This window comes from Polypterus senegalus, chromosome 10 (genome assembly GCF_016835505.1).
Source record: "Polypterus senegalus isolate Bchr_013 chromosome 10, ASM1683550v1, whole genome shotgun sequence".
NCBI classification, from domain to species: domain Eukaryota; kingdom Metazoa; phylum Chordata; class Cladistia; order Polypteriformes; family Polypteridae; genus Polypterus; species Polypterus senegalus.
The window spans coordinates 56,323,089-56,345,189 of NC_053163.1; the positions used below are offsets into that span (position 1 = coordinate 56,323,089).

General features: G+C 36.4%; 1 protein-coding gene across 5 annotated transcripts in view; it reads right to left on the reverse strand.

The window, feature by feature from the left end:
• nek12 (NIMA-related kinase 12) overlaps positions 1-22,101 on the reverse strand; it is a 36,374-nt gene that overhangs the window by 12,142 nt on the left and 2,131 nt on the right. For 3 of the 5 annotated variants that reach the window (XM_039765798.1, XM_039765799.1, XM_039765797.1), the window contains exons 2-3: positions 10,334-10,481; positions 6,386-7,580 (exon numbers count right to left, since the gene is read on the reverse strand). In XM_039765798.1, the coding sequence (XP_039621732.1) occupies positions 6,386-7,550 (1,165 nt within the window). In that variant the 5' untranslated portion in view covers positions 7,551-7,580; positions 10,334-10,481. The remainder of the gene's footprint in view (positions 1-6,385; positions 7,581-10,333; positions 10,482-22,101) is intronic. The other 2 variants (XM_039765801.1, XM_039765800.1) reach the window with 1 other exon arrangement.

Below are 22,101 nucleotides of genomic sequence, written 5' to 3' on the forward strand. Positions count from 1 at the left end.
TTGCATTTACATTCACACAAAACAACAGTCATCATCAGTTTACAGATCCTTAAATACATGCATAACATTAATCAAAATTTTTAAAAGCAATACTGCAAAAACAAATACCTGTTTCAAATAAAAGTTCTAAATTTTTAATAAAAATATAGCTTGACAATACAGTGGTTATTATGAGAAATGGTAAATAAATACCAAAAGTAACTAAAAGATGTATTATTGAAATTTGTAATTGAGAAAATGAAATAAAATCTCAAACTGGAAAGTGTTATGACTAAAATTGATTTTCTGAAGATACCAAATTAATATCTGTGCAATCATGAACAGAATAGACAAATGCATTGAATTAATTCAGTCAGCCAATCCTTATTGCAAATATACTATACTGTACATTGCTGATGATAGATAGATACTTTATTAATCCCAAGGGGAAATTCACATGATGAGTTGCACACTAAAATTTTTAATTAAATATAAATCTTAATTAGCACTCTTTTTTCATTTAGATAAATTGGTTAGGGCGGCACGGTGGCGCAGTAGTAGCGCTGCTGCCTTGCAGTTAGGAGACCGGGTTCGCTTCCGGGTCCTCCCTCTGGAGTTTGCATGTTCTCCCTGTGTCTGCGTGGGTTTCCTCCGGGCGCTCCGGTTTCCTCCCACAATCCAAAGACATGCAGGTTAGGTGGATTGGCGATTCTAAAATTGGCCCTAGTGTGTGCTTGGTGTGTGGGTGTGTTTGTGTGTGTCCTGCGGTGGGTTGGCACCCTGCCCAGGATTGGTTCCTGCCTTGTGCCCTGTGTTGGCTGGGATTGGCTCCAGCAGACCCCCGTGACCCTATTCGGATTCAGCGGGTTAGGAAATGGATGGATGGATAAATTGGTTATACTTGTTGACTATTGTCCAGTAAAATGGTTTATAAAAAAATTTCATAAGCTATTTACAGCTTTTGCATGTCACTTAGTAAATGATTATTGCTTTCTACTTGAAATTTCTTTCAGTGTAGTAAATGCTCATAGGTATTAAAAAAACATTACCGTATTTGCTCATGGATAAGTCGGAACTTGATTTTATCGTATAAAATCAACCGGAAAAATTTTATAATGTTTGTCGTATATGTCGAATACAGAAAACTCACGCTATTGGTCCAAGAGATTATGATATGCTAACACCCACCTGAGAGAGTAACCACAGAGCGCACTGCCTTTTTTTTTTTCTATGTATTGTGCCTACATGACCATACAGTAATACCAGAATTATTCCGAAGCACCATTTGCACTATTTTGTGTTTTTTGTATCTCACACCCTCATACACCTTTATCGTAAGAGCATCCCTTATCTGCAATGGAGTATTCGTTCAGAAGAAAATATGAAGCTGGTTTAAATTAAACTTCGTTAAAGTGGTGAAAGAAATTGGTAACTACGCTGCTGCAACAAAATTCAATGTGTCTGAGAAACTGATGGAAGATTGGAGGAAGCAAGAAGATGTTAAAAAAAAAAAAATCAAAGTGTTGCATTTTTGAAAGGGCGTATAAGTCCGGTCTGATTTTTTTTTGTTGTTGTTTATTTCGCCTTACACAATTTCTCGTATTAGGAATTTATTCGTTTTCGCATACCCCTTGGGGTCAGAGCGCAGGGCCTGCCATTGTACAGCGCCCCTGGAGCAATTGAAGGTTAAGGGCCTTGCTCAAGTGCCCAGCAGAGTAGGATCTCTTTTGGCAGTGACAGGGATTCGAACAGGCAAGCTTCAGGATACCAGCACAGATCCTTAGCCTCAGAGCCACCATGATTTTATGATCAATTTTTCGAGTTACAAGACCAGACTTATGTGCAAGTATATATGGTAATTAGAAAGCAAAAAATACTATGCAGATAAGACATGCTCTAGAAATCAGTGCAGGTCTGTAGAACAGTGAGTTAGGCCTTTTACCTTCCATGGATGTGTGAGGATTTGTAGACGCCTGCTCAAATGACAGCATGGCCGCTTTGATAAAATTAACTTGGGCCATAACTGCCAAGTGTGCATCATGTCTTTACATCACCACATTTTTGAGGTCAGGTTATGAAGGCATCAGAAATACTAACTAGTCTTTTAAACCGGCAGCCTAATGATGGCATTTCTGTGTCTTGGAAATTTTGAACTAGTAAGTTTGTGAGCTTCACTGCAAACCTAATTGAATGCAGGAAAATTTGAAACTGCTGGAACAGAATTAAAATGCAAGACCTTGTTATTGAGTTAGAGTAGCACAGTTTGCACTAATTATTAAAAAAGACTATTCTAGCACTGGCACTTCTTAAATAGATTGCCGGAAAAAGCAGCAGTGTTTGGTGGCTAGGGTTGATTTTATATATATATGTGCGTGTATATATATATATATATATATATATATATATATATATATATATATATATATATATATATATATATATATATATATTCACACATGCGCTTGGGAGGCAGTCAAAGGGCTTCACTGGGTGAGCCAGGGGTTGACGCTGTGCATTAATGCCTCTTTTTCTTCCTCTGCAGATCACCAGATGACAAGAAGACCTAAGCCTTAACAAGCTTCCTCATTCCCCTCCAGACCCTGCCCTCCTCCTGGTCTCACTTCCTCTTCTTCCTCTCCACCGCATATAAAAACCCGACCTCTATCCTACACACATATATCATATCAGCCTTCAGCTATTCTTTGTGTCCTAATGGCCAACTTCCCTAGCTTATCCGTAACTTGTCATTTTACATGCCAGATGATTATTAGAGAAACGCAGCAATTTCATCAGAACCACTGAAACCTGTTATTCTGTTTACTTCTGTTGATAAAGTTTAAAAATTGCCAAAAATGAAAACGCTTTCTCAAAAAACATGTCGGTCTGTTTTTTTGGTTTTTTTTTTGTTTTTTGCAGAAAGAAGGTTATTCGATGTGAAACACTGCCAAGAAGCTGCAGATTTCATACAAAGGTGTCAATTACTGTCTTGTGAGAAGAGGGCAAACTGAATCTAACCAGAATTAAAAAGAAGGGGAAGACACAGATGCATTGCTGCATTTGAGCATAACTACATCAGAGTCTGAAGTTTGAGAAACAGACACTTTTGAGGTCCTCAGCTGGCTTCTTCCTTAAATACACGCCACAAACCTATTGTCATCTACAACAGAGAAAGGAAGATTCTAGGTAGCTCACCATAATATACTTTTCCAGTCATCTTTTATCCAATACTTGTGTTATTTTGCCCATTTAAATCTTTTCTAATTATTTACTAGTTTCAGATGTGGCTTTTCAATGAAACTCTGCCTCCTAGACCGGCATTTCGGGGCCATCTTTTCAATGACCTTGTTCACTAAATATTTTCCTGGAAATTCGCTGTTCCTGGCTTGCAAAAATCACTTTTTTCCCCAGGCACTCCATGATATTTTGCACGGCCAGAGTGACATTAAAGATGTAGCAGCCAGTATCTCAGGGAGGAGCTGCTGACTCACAGCTCAGGCAATATTTTTGGTCACAATAATTAGTCTAGCATAGTTTCAGAAGTTTCACTAGACCTCAGACACACTTAAAAGACAATTCATGTTTATAATATACTCAAAACTAGCTCATTGAATTCAATGCATTTCACTAACTTTGGCAAAGTTTCCGGACAATTCGAGGCAGAGCTATTTCAGCAGAATGCGCCCATCAGTACTGTTCAATTTTTCAGCCATCACTTGAAACCACAAAGAATGAGCAACATAAAAAAAATTATGGGTGGAGTGTTCCTTTAATACTGCGGTGGGCTGGCGTCCTGCCCGGGGTTTGTTTCCTGCCTTGTGCCCTGTGTTGGCTGGGATTGGCTCCAGCAGACCCCCGTGACCCTGTAGTTAGGATATAGCGGGTTGGACGATGGATGGATGGATGGTGTTCCTTTAATATCCTTGGTCTGTGGGATGCATATTCAAAAACTTCATTATTCTTCTTTAATATGGCAGTAATTGATGTCTATACTCTTAAAAGTAATGGCTCTAAAATGGCTCTTAACTGGGTTGTATGGTTCCTTGCAGAAACATTGCCTGACAAAAAAAACATTCTGGGATGGATTCTTTGCATATGGTTCTCTAGGCTTTAACACATGGTCCCTAATATGGGAACAAAACAAAAATCTTTAATGAAAAGTGGGCTACCTTAACAGATCAAGAATACCTGAGCTTAGCTTCTGTTACTGTATGCAGCAGGAGTCCTTTTGAAATCATGAACCTACTGGCACTTCATTAATGTTATTATGTATTCATGGTTATTTATGGAATATGTATGTATTTAAATAAATATAAGTCCTTTCTGGAACCTTCATGTGAGTGGTTTTTCTCAGACCCAAAAATTCTTCCCCTATGGCATCACTCTGAAGAGCTACTTTGGCAACTTTATTTTTAAAAGTGTGGCACAGCATTTTTTATAGCTTTATCATCCAGATTTGTGTCTCTCCTGTTTTGTAAAGAATGTATAACATTCTGTACATTAGAAAGCCTCAGTGGCTTACTAATCATTCATGAATAGTGTATGCAGCTGTGGCATTTCTATTTTATCAAGGAATTAATTTGCACTCACCCGTGTTACATTTTATAAGTCTTTAAACACATTGGAGTGTATTACACATGATAGGGATTTTTTTGTATTCTTCATCTTATTTCCAACATCAGGTCAGGTCAGGCTGGGAAGCATGCACTGGTACAATACAATGCCGCACCCACTACACGATGAAACACCAAAGTATCCTGGTTTTCAACTCCCAGACAGACATGTGGTCCAGTCCCACCCTCTAGAAATGGCCATCTATCTGCTATAGCCAAAAGTAACAAGGGCATCCCCTTGGCCTGGTCCATCTGCTCGAGTCCTCAACAATGAGGATTCCAGCAAGCCGGATCACCCTTGGAGAATCACACCACATGGCTGTAGTGCCATAACTGATGTTCCCTCACAATGCAGGTAATATAAGGCCAGTCTTCAGCTCCGGTCACTGGATAGCGTCCATGTCTCACAGCCATAAAGCAAAACAGGAAGCACCAGGACTCTAAAAACTTGGACATTCGTCCTTTTGTATAGATATTGGGAGCACCACACACCCCTTTCCAGCAACCTCATGACCCCCTATCCTCTCCCAATCTATCTACTGACTTCACTGGAAGATTCACCAGAGACATAAATGTCGCTACCAAGGTAAGTAAACCTCTCAATAAACTAAGGTGTACTAGAGGAAGATAAAGGAGTATTTCTTAAAGAGAAAGAACATGCTGGTGTGCTAAGCAACACCAGAAGGCCTTAACAACCATGGAAGACAACTTTGCTGGATGACTGCAGAATTCTGTCCTGGGTGAAGAAAAACGGCTTCACAAAATTTAGCCCAACCAAGAACACTCTCCAGGAGGTAGGCATATCATTGCCAAAGTCCACAATGAAAAGAAGACTTCATGAAAGTAAAGGGATGGGTTTACCACAAGGTGCAAACTACTGGTAAGCCTCAAGCATAGAAAGGACAGATTACACTTTACCAGGAAATATTTTTAAAAACCAGTCTAGTTTTGGAACAGTTTTCCTTGGACAAATGAAACTAAGATCAATATATACCAGAATGATGGATAGAGAAGAGAAGGAACGGCTCCTGATCTGTAGCATGTGTGACTGCCAACGAAACTCAGTCACTAATGTTTTACTAATAATATAACTGCTGACTGAAGTAGTGGGATGAAATGTGTAGGGCTATACTGTCTGCTCAGATTCAGACTAAAACTGTAAAATTGATAGGATGACGCTTCACGTAACAGATGTGACAGCAAACCAAGTGCTTTTCAAGGCAAAGAAATGGAATATTCTTCAAAGGCCAAGTCAATCAACTGACCTGAGCCCAACAGAACATGCATTTCACTTGAAGACAAAAGTGAAGGCAGAAAGTCCAACAAAGTAGTAGCACAGAAAGACAGCTGCAGTAGAGGACTGTCATAGCAACAGTATGTGGAAACCCAGGATTTGGAGAGGGCCAAGGGTTCCAGACTTCAGGCAGTCATTGACTTGATAGGACCTTCAACCAAGTATTGAAAACAATCGTTAAATTCATTATTATGTTAGTTCATTCAAACACTTTTAAGCCCCTAAAAATTGCTGCCCTGTAATTTCTAAATCGCTCATACAATGTTTTTTTTTGTTAAACACCTTGAATTCAAACTGTAAGTCTACACTTTCAAACAGATCTTGATGGTTTCTTTTGAAATCCATTGTGATGGTGCACAGAGCCAAAATTATAAAAAGTGTTTCACTTTCAAAATACTTATGGACGTAACTGTATATCACAATGTGTCAAATAGGCTGTGCCAATTAAATGCATGCAATAATGATGAAATTAATAGTAGTCTATAATTCATATTTTCCATACCTTCCAGTTCCTCAGGAATTTCTTCATTCTGAACTGTCACTGGTAATTCATCATCTAGTTGTTCCTCTATTGAAGACAAGCTATCCTGATCATCAAAGTCTTCAGAATACTCTGCATTGTCTCCCAGACTGGCAGCATACTCTCTGTCATCAATATCGGCAGAGAGATCAATGTCCTTTGATTCATCATGACAGAATGGAGGAGCTGAGACAGCACGAAAATCTTTACCTTCTTTATCAGTATTGCAAAAAGCAGTTTTGCTCCGAAGAAATGCAGCCTCATCATTTCCCACACTAATTTTTCCAGATCGCCTGGATGCAAGATGATGTATTGTCAGTTGAGATTCCTGCTCCTTGATGAACATTGCAAGATGTTCCTGAACATATGGTACATTGAGAATACAGCTGGCACTAGGTCTTTCCTCAGGGACAACATTCAGCATCATTTGAATTAAACTGTGTAAATTTTCAGAGAAAACATCAGGAACCTTACTATATTCACCCTTAACAATTTTATAAAACAAACTGATTAAATTTTTAGCATCAAATGGAGGCTTCAATGAGCAAATTTCAAACAGTAAGCACCCAAGAGCCCAAATGTCAGACTTTGAGCTGTAGGGTACATCTTGACAAAGTTCTGGACTCAGGTAGCTTGGGGTTCCAACACAGGTGCTTGCCATATCTAACGTACTGCTCATGATTTTAGATATACCAAAATCTCCCAACTTTACCACACCTTTCTTAGTGAGGAAGACATTGGACGTCTTGATATCTCGGTGAAGAATCTTTATAGAGTGAATGTACTGGACAGCCATGGCCAATTGGACAAACCATCTCATTGTTTCATTCTCTGAAAAATAATTCTGACCATCTCGACTTTTAACACGGTCATCTAAAGTCCCTCCATCACAGTAATCCATCACAATGTAAATGAATTCATTCTCAGGATCAAAAAAATGGTCCTGGCAGGTAACAATATGGGGGTGCTTGAGTTTCCGCAAAATTTCAGCTTCTTGTAGAACTGCATCTCTTGTTCTGGTCTTTTTAGATGAATCTATTTGTATTCTTTTGACAGCAAAGAGTTTCTTTACTTCACCATGTTTCATTAGGAAGACCTCAGCACTTGCTCCACGGCCTATCGTCAATACCTTCTCATATATGTCCATGGCATTCTTTGGGTTACTAAACTTAATAATCTGCAAAAAGGCAAATATTGAATATTTTTAACTTGAGGAAAACATTTTAAACATATAGTTTACACCACAATAAAAATACATTTCAGCTAGAAACTTGCAAAGTACTGTTTTATTCTCGTACTCTTTTTCACATATATAAGTCTGATATAAATTCAGTCATTTTCTAACCTACTTAATCCCAATAATGTCTATCAAAACAAGTTTGATTTTTCTGTACTGCATTATTCAATGAATATTTAATAGCGTAATTAGCACTTTAATCACATGTCCTTATTACAATAATATAAATACAATAAGGGCTCAGACTGTGCTCTGTCTGCACTTCATTTTGCTAACCAAATCAATCCAATTTTAGTGTTGTCTGGAGACTATCATGGCAGCATCAGGTGCTGAGTAACTGCCTATGGGTCATCCATGTCACATCAAACGCTTTTCCACAAATCCCACGCATTTCAGTCTCAAAAAACTATGAAAAAAAAATTAAATGTATTCATGTTATCCAGGAGACACCCTGTAAAATTATTTTGATGTAAGAAGGGAGAGGAGCAGGGTGTCAAATTTGACACGGCTTTATTCTGTCATCAATTTAACAAGACTTCTAACTGATACAGCCTACTGAATTTTTTTTCACGTTTAGACACCAACTTTTCAAAATGTTATAAACAAACGAAAAACGGCATCAGGGTTTGACCAGAAGACTTCTCCAATGTGAAAAAATCATTTTGGGTCTAATTTTCAGACCAGCTTGATATGCTGTAGAAAATTCCAGATATCCTACATGGTCCCTTCTTTTTTCAAAAAAACAAGTCATACAAGTCCTATGTGAATCCTTAATTTATATTTTCCTTTTTAAACATGGGTTACATTCACCCTTTGTCAGTAATGATAATCATCAAGTTCTTTATCACTAACTTGGGTAAAAGAATAATGGGGAAAAAAAAAAAAGAAATCACCAAAGGCACATTAAACACAACACACGAACAATGGCTACTTGATTTATTATTAAATACAACACTAGTTATAATGAAATGTTAACATGTAGGTATTGCAGCAGCAGGAATGTGACCCATTTCATTCTTGTTTCAATCGAAGTACAGAATGTACGGCATCTTTGTCTTTGAGATCAAGATGTTACTGCCTCCCACTGACCATTGCAGGTACACTAAGCAGTGCAATGTCACACTGTAATGGCACCCAACAAATATCATCTCCAGGTGGCCAATGGAAAGACTGTGCAGGATAGTTTGGATACATAAAAACAAATGTCTGATTACGCTTCACTTTTATCAAAAATCAGTTACAACCAGTCCAACATGTTTTCATCAATACATGCACTCCAATAGGACACTGGTCTAATGTGAGGGACACATTTGATCCATCAGGAGTGTGATCATGAAAGGGCAGGATCTCAGCTGCAGCTTCAGTGGTGAATATTCGGACAGTCAATTGACCGTCTTCACCAGACACCCAGCTGACTTTGAGTTTGCCATATCCTGTTGGGATGTAACAGTGGTATTCTCAAGTACCAGGTACTCTTTTGGCCATTGAGAATCACATTCTCTGTTCAGCAACATGAAATAGGACATTGTCATTTGATATGAAAAAAGTTTAACATTTTTGATAACTTACTGATTGAAAACTCAAAGATTACCTTTATTGACACATGGTGCATTCAGACTATGTTTAGGATGGAAAATAAACATGAAAGATTTGCATAATAAAAGTAAGGTTTGTGTTTTGAGAACAAGTGACAATTTAGAAGAAATGAAAACTATTAAAAACTTATCTATACATTCCCACATGTCGTTGGGGTGCTCTGAAAAAGAAATCCAAAATGATTTTTTGGATTTGAGAGGTCTGCTTTTCAAACACAGTTACTTTTTTGTTTATCGCTTCTTCAGAAAACCTATATAGTTATAGAAAATTCAAAAGTCTCTGTTAGTTACAAATATGTATTTCTGAGGTCTAAACATACTGTAGCTAAGCCAAAAACTCAAATTAAATTTTGGTCAATTTCAAGGGGCTGTTTAGATCATGCAAGGTCATCTGGGCCAAACATTTTTTGTCACATACTACACCAATTAATGTACCGGTGTGCAAAGTCTGAGCCTGCTTGGTGGTTTAGTTCTTGAATTATGGACTTGTGAAATTTGATGGAAAAATGAGGCTGGGTAAAATCAACATGAAGTGCAAGTTAATTAACATGGAATGATCGCTATCCTAGTCAGGGAACCTATCAGAGTACACTCATCACGCAGCAACTGTATCTACACTCATATGCAACATGTCTGTTAGGAGTGAGCGATTAGCTTAGCCTCCACATCTGTGAAAGGAAACTAGAGGGCACTGGGTGATTGTCCAAACTCTACTGCCAGCCAACATCTTGAGATGTGAGCCCAAACTTGGGAAACTATGAGGCTAAGAACTGCACCAGCCCCCTTTTCATGACCACAGTTCTGAAAAATATAAATTATATCATCTGGAAGTCTTACCACAATATACAGTATAATGGTATTTCTCTTATTAAACCATTTGATTGTGAGTTACATGTAACTATCAATTATTGCATTGGCTTTTAAGTTTAAATACATATAAGACAAAAAAGGTAAAAAAAAATATGTTCAGTGCTCCAAAGAGAGTTAGTTAGCAAAGTTAGATGCCGTAAAGATTACCTCCTATCACATTGTGTCGTGTATTCGTTAACTTAGAAAACAGCTACTGTGTATACAGCAAAAACTGATTATCTTGGTTACCTGGATGCATTTGAGAATTCCCTAGGAATGTTTGTAGAAAGTTGAAGGGAATGGGCAGGCCTGGTCAGCCCAGCTCAAGGTAGTACTACCATGACCCTCACCAGGAAAAGAGATTGGCAAGGATGGTTTCAGTACAACTTCTATTTGCCTAAAAGAACAAACAACAATTAAATTTCATTCAGTGGTTTTAAAAGGCTTGATCGACCGAGGCAGTTTGATGAATAGGTACTACTGTTCACCAACTGCTGCTAGGAAAATCCTTGGATTCCCACATTCATGCAGAGCAGAGCAGGTAAATAAATTACAGGTGGCTTTAAAGAGGTTTGATATAATGTTCTGTTTTACAAGCCTGATCATTTTTAATTAAACATCAGAGCAAATCTCAGTACTCCATTCTGATGACATGATACCCTTCTTCCTGTGTGAAATAAATCGTGGTTCTTCACCGGATTTACCTTTTTTCTCTTTGTACACTATGTAGTTTTGAGTTGACTGGTTGGATAAGGAGTTACCAGGGAAGAAATGAAGGCACAAGACTGGGACTAGGTCCTGTGTTCCCTTCTCTTCAAAGTGAGAAAAATTGTATAGGTTAATGTGAGATGTAAGGTGCCACAAAAGTGAAGTTAACTGTGGTGCGTGAACTTGTGGTCCTGCTAAAGCAAAAGGCCCTGGCATCAGTAAGAGAGAAAGGAGGGGAACAAGAAGCATGCTATTCTTGCTTGGGACACTAGGGGGTGGAGTTCATACAGTGACTGCTAAATATACCTTAACCTTTACATAACAACTGGAGAGATGCAACAGAGTATAAATAGAAGAGAAGAATACATTTGGTGACAGGATGGAAAACTGAGACCATGTTGCTCTCATAAACATGGGACCTTGCAGATCTACCAAGAGGCCTGTTATAACCCTCCAACTCATTATTTGGCACTATGACTGTTTGAACTCGTTTAAAGGAGTCAACACAAAGCTTTTTGAGAGAATTGACAATTTAAAGGATACTGAAAAGCACATTGTTGCAGGTATGCAAGGGGCAGTCAAAAAGTTCCCGGAATTGTGATATAGCGGGATAGTGAAAGATCAAATTACACACTCATTGTTGTGGAGGGGAGTGCAGCATGTTTGTAGACCAGTTACAACTGGTCTGGATTGGTTTCACCGTGTAGAGTTGTTTTACTAATAACTCCTTGTTCTGTCAGCAGTGTGTGCTAAAAACAAGACCAGTGCATTTTTATTTCAAAGAAATCCTGTGCCATTCTAGGAAGATCATGTGTAAACATGGAGAGCTGGGTTTTGGGAAAATGTTATTTGAGTGGCATGTTATATTAATATTGAATCGGTAATACCAAATACAGCACATTTTTTGCAAGAGATTTGTTGTGAATTGTAAACATGTAGCTCTCCCAAAATACAGGTGGTGGTTATAAAATTAGAATATCATGACAAAGTTGATTTATTTCAGTAATTCCATTCAACAACTAATGAAAGTCCCAAATTTAGTATCTCGGAAAATTAGAATATTGTGAAAAAGGTTCAATATTGAAGACACCTGGTGCCACACTCTAATCAGCTAATTAACTCAAAACACCTGCAAAAGCCTTTAAATGGTCTCTCAGTCTAGTTCTGTAGGCTACATAATCATGGGGAAGACTGCTGACTTGACAGTTGTCCAAAAGACGATCATTGACACCTTGCACAAGGAGGGCAGGACACAAAACGTCATTGCTAAAGAGGCTGGCTGTTCACAGAGATCTGTGTCCAAGCACATTAATAGAGAAGCGAAGGGAAGGACAAGATGTGGTAGAAAAAAGTGTACAGGCAATAGGGATAACCGCACCCTGGAGAGGATTGTGAAACAAAATCCATTCAAAACTGTGGGGGAGATTCACAAAGAGTGGACTGCAGCTGGAGTCAGTGCTTCAAGAACCACCACGCATAGATGTATGCAAGACATGGGTTTCAGCTATCGCATTCCTTGTGTCAAGCCACTCTTGAACAAGAGACAGCGTCAGAAGCTTCTCACCTGGGCTAAAGACAAAAAGGACTGGACTGCTGCTGAGTGGTCCAAAGTTATGTTCTCTGATGAAAGTAAATTTTGCATTTCCTTTGGAAATCAAGGTCACAGAGTCTGGAGAAAGAGAGGAGAGGCACAGAATCCACGTTGCTTGAGGTCCAGTGTAAAGTTTCCACAGTCAGTGATGGTTTGGGGTGCCATCTGCTGGTGTTGGTCCATTGTGTTTTCTGAGGTCCAAGGTCAACGCAGCCGTCTACCAGGAAGTTTTAGAGCACTTCATGCTTCCTACTGCTGATGAACTTTAAGGACCATGGTATCCCTTTTCTTGTTTGGCCAGCAAACTCACCTGACCTTAACCCCATAGAAAATCTATGGGGTATTGTGAAGAGGAAGATGCAATACGCCAGACCCAACAATTCAGAAGAGCTGAAGGCCACTATCAGAGCAACATGGGCTCTCATAACACCTGGGCAGTGCCACAGACTGATCGACTCCATGCCACGCCGCATTGCTGCAGTAACCCAGGCCAAAGTTGCCTCAACTAAATATTGAGTGCTGCACATGCTAATATTTTTCATGTTCATACCTTTCAGTTGGCCAACATTTCTAAAAATCATTTTTTTGCATTGGTCTTAATTGATATTCTAATTTTCTGAGATACTGAATTTGGGACTTTCATTAGTTGTCAGTTATAATCATCAAAATTAAAAGAAATAAACATTTGAAATACATCAGTCTGTGTGTAATGAATGAATTTAATATACAAGTTTCACTTTTTGAATGGAATTACTGAAATAAATCAACTTTGTCATGATATTCTAATTTTATGACCAGCACTTGTAAACTTTTGTTTCTTGAATAAATCACCTGTGGTAAACTGGTTTTATTATTTTAGTTAAACACCAAATGTCTTGTATAGACCTAAAGACTGTAAGCTGCTGTTGTTAGTCATCTGCCATAATGTCTTTTTGTGAAGCCATCTAAAGTCAAGACTTTACAGAAATAAACGTCAAACAGCTGCTGAAAGAGCTAATGACAAAGGAAGGTAACAAAAGTGACCTCACTTCAAAACTATGCTTCATGCAGAATTTAAGAAAACACAAGAACACTGGGAAAAATAGGGGACAAATAAGTACTTTTATTTTTAACACTAATACAAATGCCTACATATTTGACTTTAATAAGAAAGAATATAGAAATTGATCATTTAAAAGAATTTAATAAAGTTTCAAGTGTGTTTTAAAAATGTGTCAGTTTCCCAATGCCCTACCCTATAATCTTAGAATGCAACTTAAAGAAAAAATTATATAAACATATAATTAACTATATACTAATACTATACGCTAAAGGTTTATTCTCTTATTGTTGTGAAGTTATTGTGTAATGGTGAAGCAAATTAGGATGCCACAGAGCTGCCAAATTGAGTGGCTAACTGATGGTGTAGGAGAAAGCTTTCATGATCCAAGATAGTTAACGTGATTTACAACAGTATGTAGTACTCCAAAGCTTTGTTTCCATTTGACGATTTATCTATGAAAGTTCTTAATGTTTGAAAATATGGATGTATAATGTGTAAATAAATCACTTTACTGCCTCTCCTGCTGCAGAGTTTGGTTTCCTAAAATCTGATGAAGGTTCCACACTGGGGAAAACACGGCCAAGTTCCTAAAAAACAGAGCAGTGAACCAATCTTAACTATTTCAATGTTCCAGTACACACATACTGTCATTCTAAATCTAGGGAGAAATTTGATTTTGCAGATGAACAGTTATAAAATTGTTAAAAAGAAATACAGCTGACAATTTCTACAGTGACAATAATAACCTAATAAACCTGTAAAAAGTTAGCATCTTAAATCTGCTTTTGTGATGGAAGATTAACACTTTTTCAAAAGACACTGGTGATACCTAAATTGTAGAATTGCTGCTGAAGTTATAAAAATGAAAGAAGGTTACTTCACAGTTGGATGTTAACTATTACATTTTGTTCAATTAACCTACAGTATATTAAGCATGTAAACTCAACAGTCCTGATGATTACATGATTATTGTAAATTTGCATTGGGAAATGTAATTACTTTGTTGCACTGCAACACATTATACATACCTTCTTTGAGACAATTTGTTAATTTAAATAGTAATGTGAGACATAATTTTACATCCGGAAGCTGAACAAACACTTCAGCAATAACGAAGCATGCTAAATGCAACTTGGATTGGGACCATTTCAGATGAAAGTGTGTCACTTGCAAGGTGTCACTGCAATTCCCAACAAATCAGTAAGCAAGACATATTACCAATCAGTATAGCTGACAGCAAAGGTTATTGACAGATACTCAATTATCCTGAGACCAGGAAGCACATTACTTTACCAGTCATTTTTCTGATAATCACTAAGAGTTCACACATAGTTAACCATGGGCATTAAGAATGCACTCACAACTGACTTTGAAACAGAGAACACTAAATAAATAGAAATGCTTAAGTTATCCATAATAACTCCTTGTTCTGTCAGCAGAGTGTGCTAAAAACAAGACCAGTGTATTTTTATTTCAAAGAAATCCTGTGTCATTCTACTGTGTCTCAGGACTATCTAAGAATAACATGGTACTACATAGATGAAGACTGACAATGACGTTAGTGGTACAACAGACACAGAATGTTACAAGAATGTTGCAGGTAAAGTAAGACAGCTTAGCTAAAAAGCTGCCATGCAGACATCTTGCAATCATTTGGGCTTTAATGTAAGGATCATTACTCTATAGTCAAAGTAACTTGAATGTTGTTATTTTTTCATGATCAGTGAATAACAAATGTCACCTTTTCCCCCTTCTGCTTCATCTAGTTCAGATTTGTGGGGTCAGAGACTGTTCTAGCATCTTCAACCACGTAGCAGGAAACACATAGATGGGACACCAATCTATATTTGGCATCTAGGTTATTTTTTATTGCTGTATATTATTTATCATTGTGAAATGTGATTAGAAGCCAATTTTATCTTTTCATTTCTAATCTTAGAATATTAACCTCTACTTTGCAATAAATACAATTGTTTGGTCTTAATGAAGGAAATTCTTTAATGGCAATTATATTTATCTGAATAAATCCTGAAAAAAAATCTGTGGTACCGTCTTATAAGAACCTTGGCAGCAAGTCAAGGTTGTACATAAAATTATAAATCGAAGTATGATATTTATGAAGAAATTGCTTCCCCCCATAAATACTATTTTAACTGTCTAGTTATTCAATAAAAATATCCAAAGGGAGCCTTTTTATAGTAATAGTATATTAGTATAGTATATAGTAATAATCCAATAAAAACAGGTGAAAGGGTGGAGGTTAAAACACGATAGAAAAAATTCTTTAAAAACAACGAGGTTAAAATAATGGCTGGAAGCCGTCCTTTTAAAAACAGATCCCGGCGCCTCTCTACTGGTGACTCCCCTGCTTCTCTCGTCCAGCTATTCATCAGGGGATACACACTACCTGTGCTGAAACTCTTAAATATTTTTGTCTTAGAATTGATTTTCACCATAATATATGTACAAATTACAAAAAAATATAAAAATGAAATGTTTTATATAACAGAATTACTTAGCACCACAACTCAAAAATTTAAATCTAAATTTAATCTTGTCCCCTTTATTGTGGATGCAGATTAGAATCTACAGTAATTCCTTAGAACTTATTAACTAGTGATGTCAGCAATTATAAAACAGACTCTTTAAATGTAAATGTAAATATGAATGTGATTTTAGTTTTATGAGAATAAACTGAATCATTCTGCACTTTGTATACTTAAACCTATACTGTGTGATAAGAGCAGTAACAATTATTGAGTGAAAAGCTTGGGATTAGACAATAAAGCTCTCAAGGACAAGGAGCCAATCTACTTATAAAGGTAAAATAAAAAGTGTAATGAAAATAAAATAAAAGCATTACCATTGCATCTAGTGGCTAGACTAGACTTCTGAGACTCTGACACTCCTGCACTAAACTCAGTGACTCGGTGTTTGAACTGAAAAATAAAGATTTACATCAACTGTATGAGCAGACGTCATTAACGAGTCAAACAAGTAACATAACATTTTCTCTGCTCTATGCTACATGGTATCAATTGTATAATTTTATCTGTATATTTTGGACCATCTTCTGTTTCTTTTCTTACTTGGTGATTAGTATTTGATATTTTGGCCTTATAACACAAAAATGTTGTTCAGTTAACTAGACTAACCAGTTTTTGCATAGCACAAATATTTATTTCTCAGTTTTTGATTTCATGTTTTGACACCAGGCAAAGTACTCATAATTATGTAAGATGGGCACATGATACAGCAAGGAGGGTAGAAGTCAAACTGTTAGTGAGAAGTTTACAACTATACTGACCTAGCACTTTACAGGCAGTAGCTATAAACTGTGTTGTGTTATTCCAAACATACTCAATTTTATAACCACCTAGTCTCCTGCAAATGTTGCATTATTATCACTGAATATAATCTTGAATGGCACTAATACCTGCGTAAACATGGAAAGTCAGAAAAATCCATGCAAAAGTATGGATGGATTGGTAAAATATATATATAAGAGGTGCTATGGATGCATTTTCATTGTGGCTAACTCTGCTACCAATCCAGCTGGAATGTCTACTTTTTCTTGTGGGGTTCCTGTACTCAGCAATGTGGTTGGTCTGTGTTGAAAGAAACACACCTTCAAAAAGTGTACATGCATGCAATGGGGGTTACTTTATAACAGGACGTTTACTGTGTAAATTTAAAGATAAGATCGTAAGTGAGTTAGTGACTCTAGTCTGACCCACTGTGAGCATATTTCCTTTTGTGCTCCAAGACAAATGTGGTCTCTACACTTAGAACCTTAAACCAATAAGACCTGATAAAAGTGGACAATGCCCACATGGTTGCATCCTTGAAAAACTCTGCTGTGCTCCGAGTATGTTGAAGAATGTCATTCTTTCTCCCGTTTATGAAAACAATGCAGTGAGAGGAAGTGAAAAAGTTCAGTGTGCTGTTGTTTGTCCTTTGAGTTATTCTGGCCAGAGGTTCATTACTGCCACTGTTTTAGGAGAGATGAAGATCCTCCAGCATTCATGTTAGTTATGCCAGTAACAGCCTGTGTTTTGTTTTGGTATGAATAACACCACTGAATATTAAATTATGGTAGTTTGAAAGTTTTCTCCATTTTTATTTGCGACAACTGTAGATCTATTACATTTGTAGGACTAATGCAAAGAACCTATAGGAAGTATATATAATTGTTAGATTTGTTGTTAATTTGTAAGCTATTCATCTTTTCTAATTACTCATTTACAAAAACATACAAGCTTTGCTAACCATATGGCAGTAAAAATTAAAATACTTGGTACTCAGAGCTGATATGTCATCACATACTTAAAAGCAAGCAGAAAACATTTATTTTTATGCAAAAAAATCACACATCATAAGCAATTAAAATTAGCAGTAATGTCTGCCTTTGATTTCAATTTTTGTCCTTATTAGTTTAAACTGTTGTAGGATTTTTAAATAAATGTGTAATTCTTACAAGAGTTAGTGCCAGAAGACAACAGGGAAATAAAAAAAATCCATCTGACATCATCCCTGGAGAGAAATAAACCTTTGAAATGGCCTATAGTTGGTAGCAGTATTACCCGAATAAGAAATAAAGCTGGGTGGATGGATAACTTGAGTATTTAAATACTTGTAATAGCCACACTATGCCAGTTATTCTGTCTGTTATAAAGAAAAGCACAGTGGCAGTAAACCAGGCAGCATCTGGTCATTAAAGGTCTTTGGCCTTGTGATTGTGAAATGTGTACGTTGTTAATGTGCTTTGTATTTTGCCTCCAAGATGAAGTTCCTCCAACAGTTTAAAAATGCACAGTCAAGTCAACAAGTAAAACAGGTGATCACAGTGACAAGCTCCCCACTACACTAACAAAGAAGATGCAAACTGTAATAAAAAAAACAATTACTGAACTACAATATCGCTTTAGCATATTATTTTATCTAGGTTCTTCAAAATTACTCCTACCAGAATCCTCTTTGAAAACAGTCATCATGATTAAGTTACACTTCATTCCTCCAAAATACAGAGGCTTTCTGTTAATTTTAAATAATCTGCTTCTGACTTACAATGCCCTGAAATCCAACACTCCCAAAAAGCTTACCCCATGAAACCTTTGAGAAACCTGAGAACATCAGATACCACGGTTTCTCACAATTTCTAAGCTTTGTTCAATGACTCTTAGCAAAGCTCACTAGGCTTCGTAGCACCACTCCCAGGATCTTTGTCTTTGTGTCTGTTCCAACATTCAAATCCTGGTTAAATCACCATCTCTTATCAATTTCTTATCAACTGAAATCTGAAAGCAACATTTTTATACTCAATATGTAATGCTTCATTTTCTTTTGTTAACATTTTTTGCTTCTTCAAATTACTTTGAGGTTGCTACTACTTTATTCCCATAATGTTGTACGATTAACATAGTTTTGATTAAGGATTTACAATTATTGTATGAATTAACTTTTTAAACCACTTACAATGTTCATTAAAAATGAAAGATACAGTGACAGATACATTGTTAGAAATATAATTATTACAAGTATTCATGATAATTTCATTCAGTTTTAATTATATTTACGTAACATTTGGTCATACGCAAAATTTACATTACATTACATTTGGTCCTGTTACGCCCTTGGTCACAATTAGGTTATCCTCTGAAAATAAAACACTATATATTAAGTTACTACTGACTTCTCCCTTACACCTGAGGCTTCTCTGACAGCTGAAAGTTTTGGATAGCCATTAATAAATAGATGCATGTTTATACAATGATTTATTGTGAGAAAAACAGGTAAAATAGGCACAAAATAAAAACTGACCCATTACTTCTACCTCACGCTCACATCTGGACTGACATGATCTTGTAGCAACTCAAGATGTTTCTAGCGTTCCAAAGCCAGGTCCACAATTTATATGGTGTATAGGGAGAGCATATATTTTTTTCCCCTATCTTAATAAACAAATGAATATATGCTTGATGCTTTCAGAATCCATTTCATTTAATTATGTGTTACTGAGTATTAATGATATATTATTTTATCTATTTTGGCTGTACCTTAGTTTATTTTCCAGTCTGTCTTAATACAAGTGCTATGGACCCCTTGTAATGGTACAAACCATATAGAAAACAAGGGCACACAAGAGTCATCAAGTCAGAATACAATACAATATCAAGCAGCAGTACGTCTGGAAGCTCGTTTGAAATCATATTTTTTGAACATGGCTCCTCAGAACAGTTTCGAAGATGTGACAGTAAGAGAGGATAATGGGATTGGATTACTTGTTTAAAATTATTTGAAAAAATCAACCATTTAGTTTTGTCATTTTAATGGAAGAAAATAATAAATAGACACAAGCTAAATTTTAGTAAAAAATAAAAAATAAGACAACATGGCAGATTTCATTCCTGAGTGAAGTTATCTCGCACAACATTTTAAGAAATGAGGTCATCTGGTAAGAATGCACAAATCATTCAATGGATACCTTTTATAATATGTGTTACATATTGATTAGCATATGCAAGTAAGAACCGAACTGTACTCTGTACACATGGCAGTAATGACTATATAAACCTATACAAGTTTCTGTATATCCCAGGCAAACTTAGAAAAGGTTGCTGCAAATGATTGAACTTTTTAAGACACCATCCTTTCATCTATTAATCCTTCCTTTTAATTAATTGTTCCTGTGTCATAACTAAATGGCTAACTGTAATGTTTCATAATTGTCATTTATTTCATTGTAGAAATTTAATAAAATTAAACCAAAAAAAACAATCAGCTTTACTGTCTTGTGTCCTCTCCATCTCTACCAACCTCCTGTTTATGAATGAAAATCTAACATCGTTGACAGACTGGGTACTATAATAAAAGTACATTGTTCTTAAGGAATGTCATTGAAGTTTTCTATTTAGAATAATGGGAGTTTGGGACAAACCACTTATGACTCTGGGGGGATTTTGTGGCTCATTATTTCATTTCCATTCATAATGGACTTACTGTGTATTGTTTTGGTTTTTGTGAGTTTCATTACTTTGTTATTAACTTTGGACACCATTGTGTGTTTCCTAGTCACCATCATTTTTCCATGTTGTTCTGGTCTTTGTGGCCAGCTTGTAGATAGCAATACATTCCATTTAATGTCACATGACACTTTTGTCTATGATTCTGGATTCCTTCTTAAAAACAAACATCTCATGGAGTTAGGTGGAAAGAGTAAAGAAATTAATCAGAGCTAGACACTTTAGAGTGTTATTTCATATATTTCACAATTGTTCCTTTCAGTTTCATTTTGATCTCTGTGTTTTTTTTCCCTTTTATGATTTTGCCTGTCTTTTCTGCTGGTTCTTTATGAAACATTTTTGTCTGTATATCCTATCCAGACCATAATCATGAGCCATTTTACATCATTTTATAAAAACACAAAAAAATAGAAGATTCAACTAAAACGAACCAGCCAACATTTGAGAATCAACTTTCTATATATACAGAATGTTACTGAATACTATCCTGCACAGATGATGACTAATGCCATAGTTTACGTGTCCTGAAAGGGGGACATATTTAAATAATCTAACATAATTAACATATTTTTTCATGGAACAGGTGAAGTGTTATTTTTATATTTTAATACAACTGGCAACTCAAATTTCTTACTTGCAGTTCCACAGTGAGTGGCATGGATTGAACCAGCAACCTTTTACATTCAAGTTCAGTGCATTGGCCACTAGGCCACATGGCAGAATCGAGAAACTAATGTTCACTTCACTATAAATGTACTTCCATATTCTACACTGAAGCTCGAGTGTCCATTGCACAACTACAATAGCACTTTTAGAATCTTACACCAAAATAGCCAGCCTTTTATTTTATATACCTCTTTTTTCCTTGTCAGCTTATTCTAGAAAGAATGGACACAAGGCAGAAGAAACCCGTGCCAAACAGGAATACTAATCTGCCGAGCACGCTTCAACATGACATTGATTTTGCTAAAAAAAAAAAAAATCATCAAGTATTTTGACTAGTAAACACAAACAAAGCCAGCAATGATGCCTTCTCAGAAGCAATGTGAGTAATATCCCTGTTTTCTACACTTCTATATATGAATTGAAAAGCAGCATCACAGCAAGAAATAATTTTAAATATCAATCACTTTATTGTGTTCATAAGAATTACTTATAAATGCTTTGAAATCATCTTTTTTTTTTTGTCTGGCACCATATACGATATATTGTTTGATGTGTCCTAACAACTAGTTATATAAGATATCAAGCTTGCTTTTTGGGATTTCCCCCCTATTTTTAACCCTCTAGGCCTGAAAACCCCTTATTTTTGAGCCTATTATTGGATCATATTTTGGGTAGGGAATTGCAATTTTGTAATAAAAAGTACACCAGTTGGTGTCCTTAACAAAACTGATCAGAGGGTCTTGAAGTTGTGCACGCCATGGCAATTGACTCCAGGGGTTCACAGCTTAATGGGATACAAGAGATCAAAGCTACTCCTTTTAACAAAAGTTTGAAAAAATAGGATAGGCAACATAGGCACGTGGAGTGTTGGCGTCGTTTCAGGCTATTTTGAGCCTGCTGACAGTGAATATAATTTTTTGATATTTGATTCTTTTCTAGCCCTCTTAAGAGCCAAGCCAAGAAGGTTCAGAATGATAAATTTCAAACA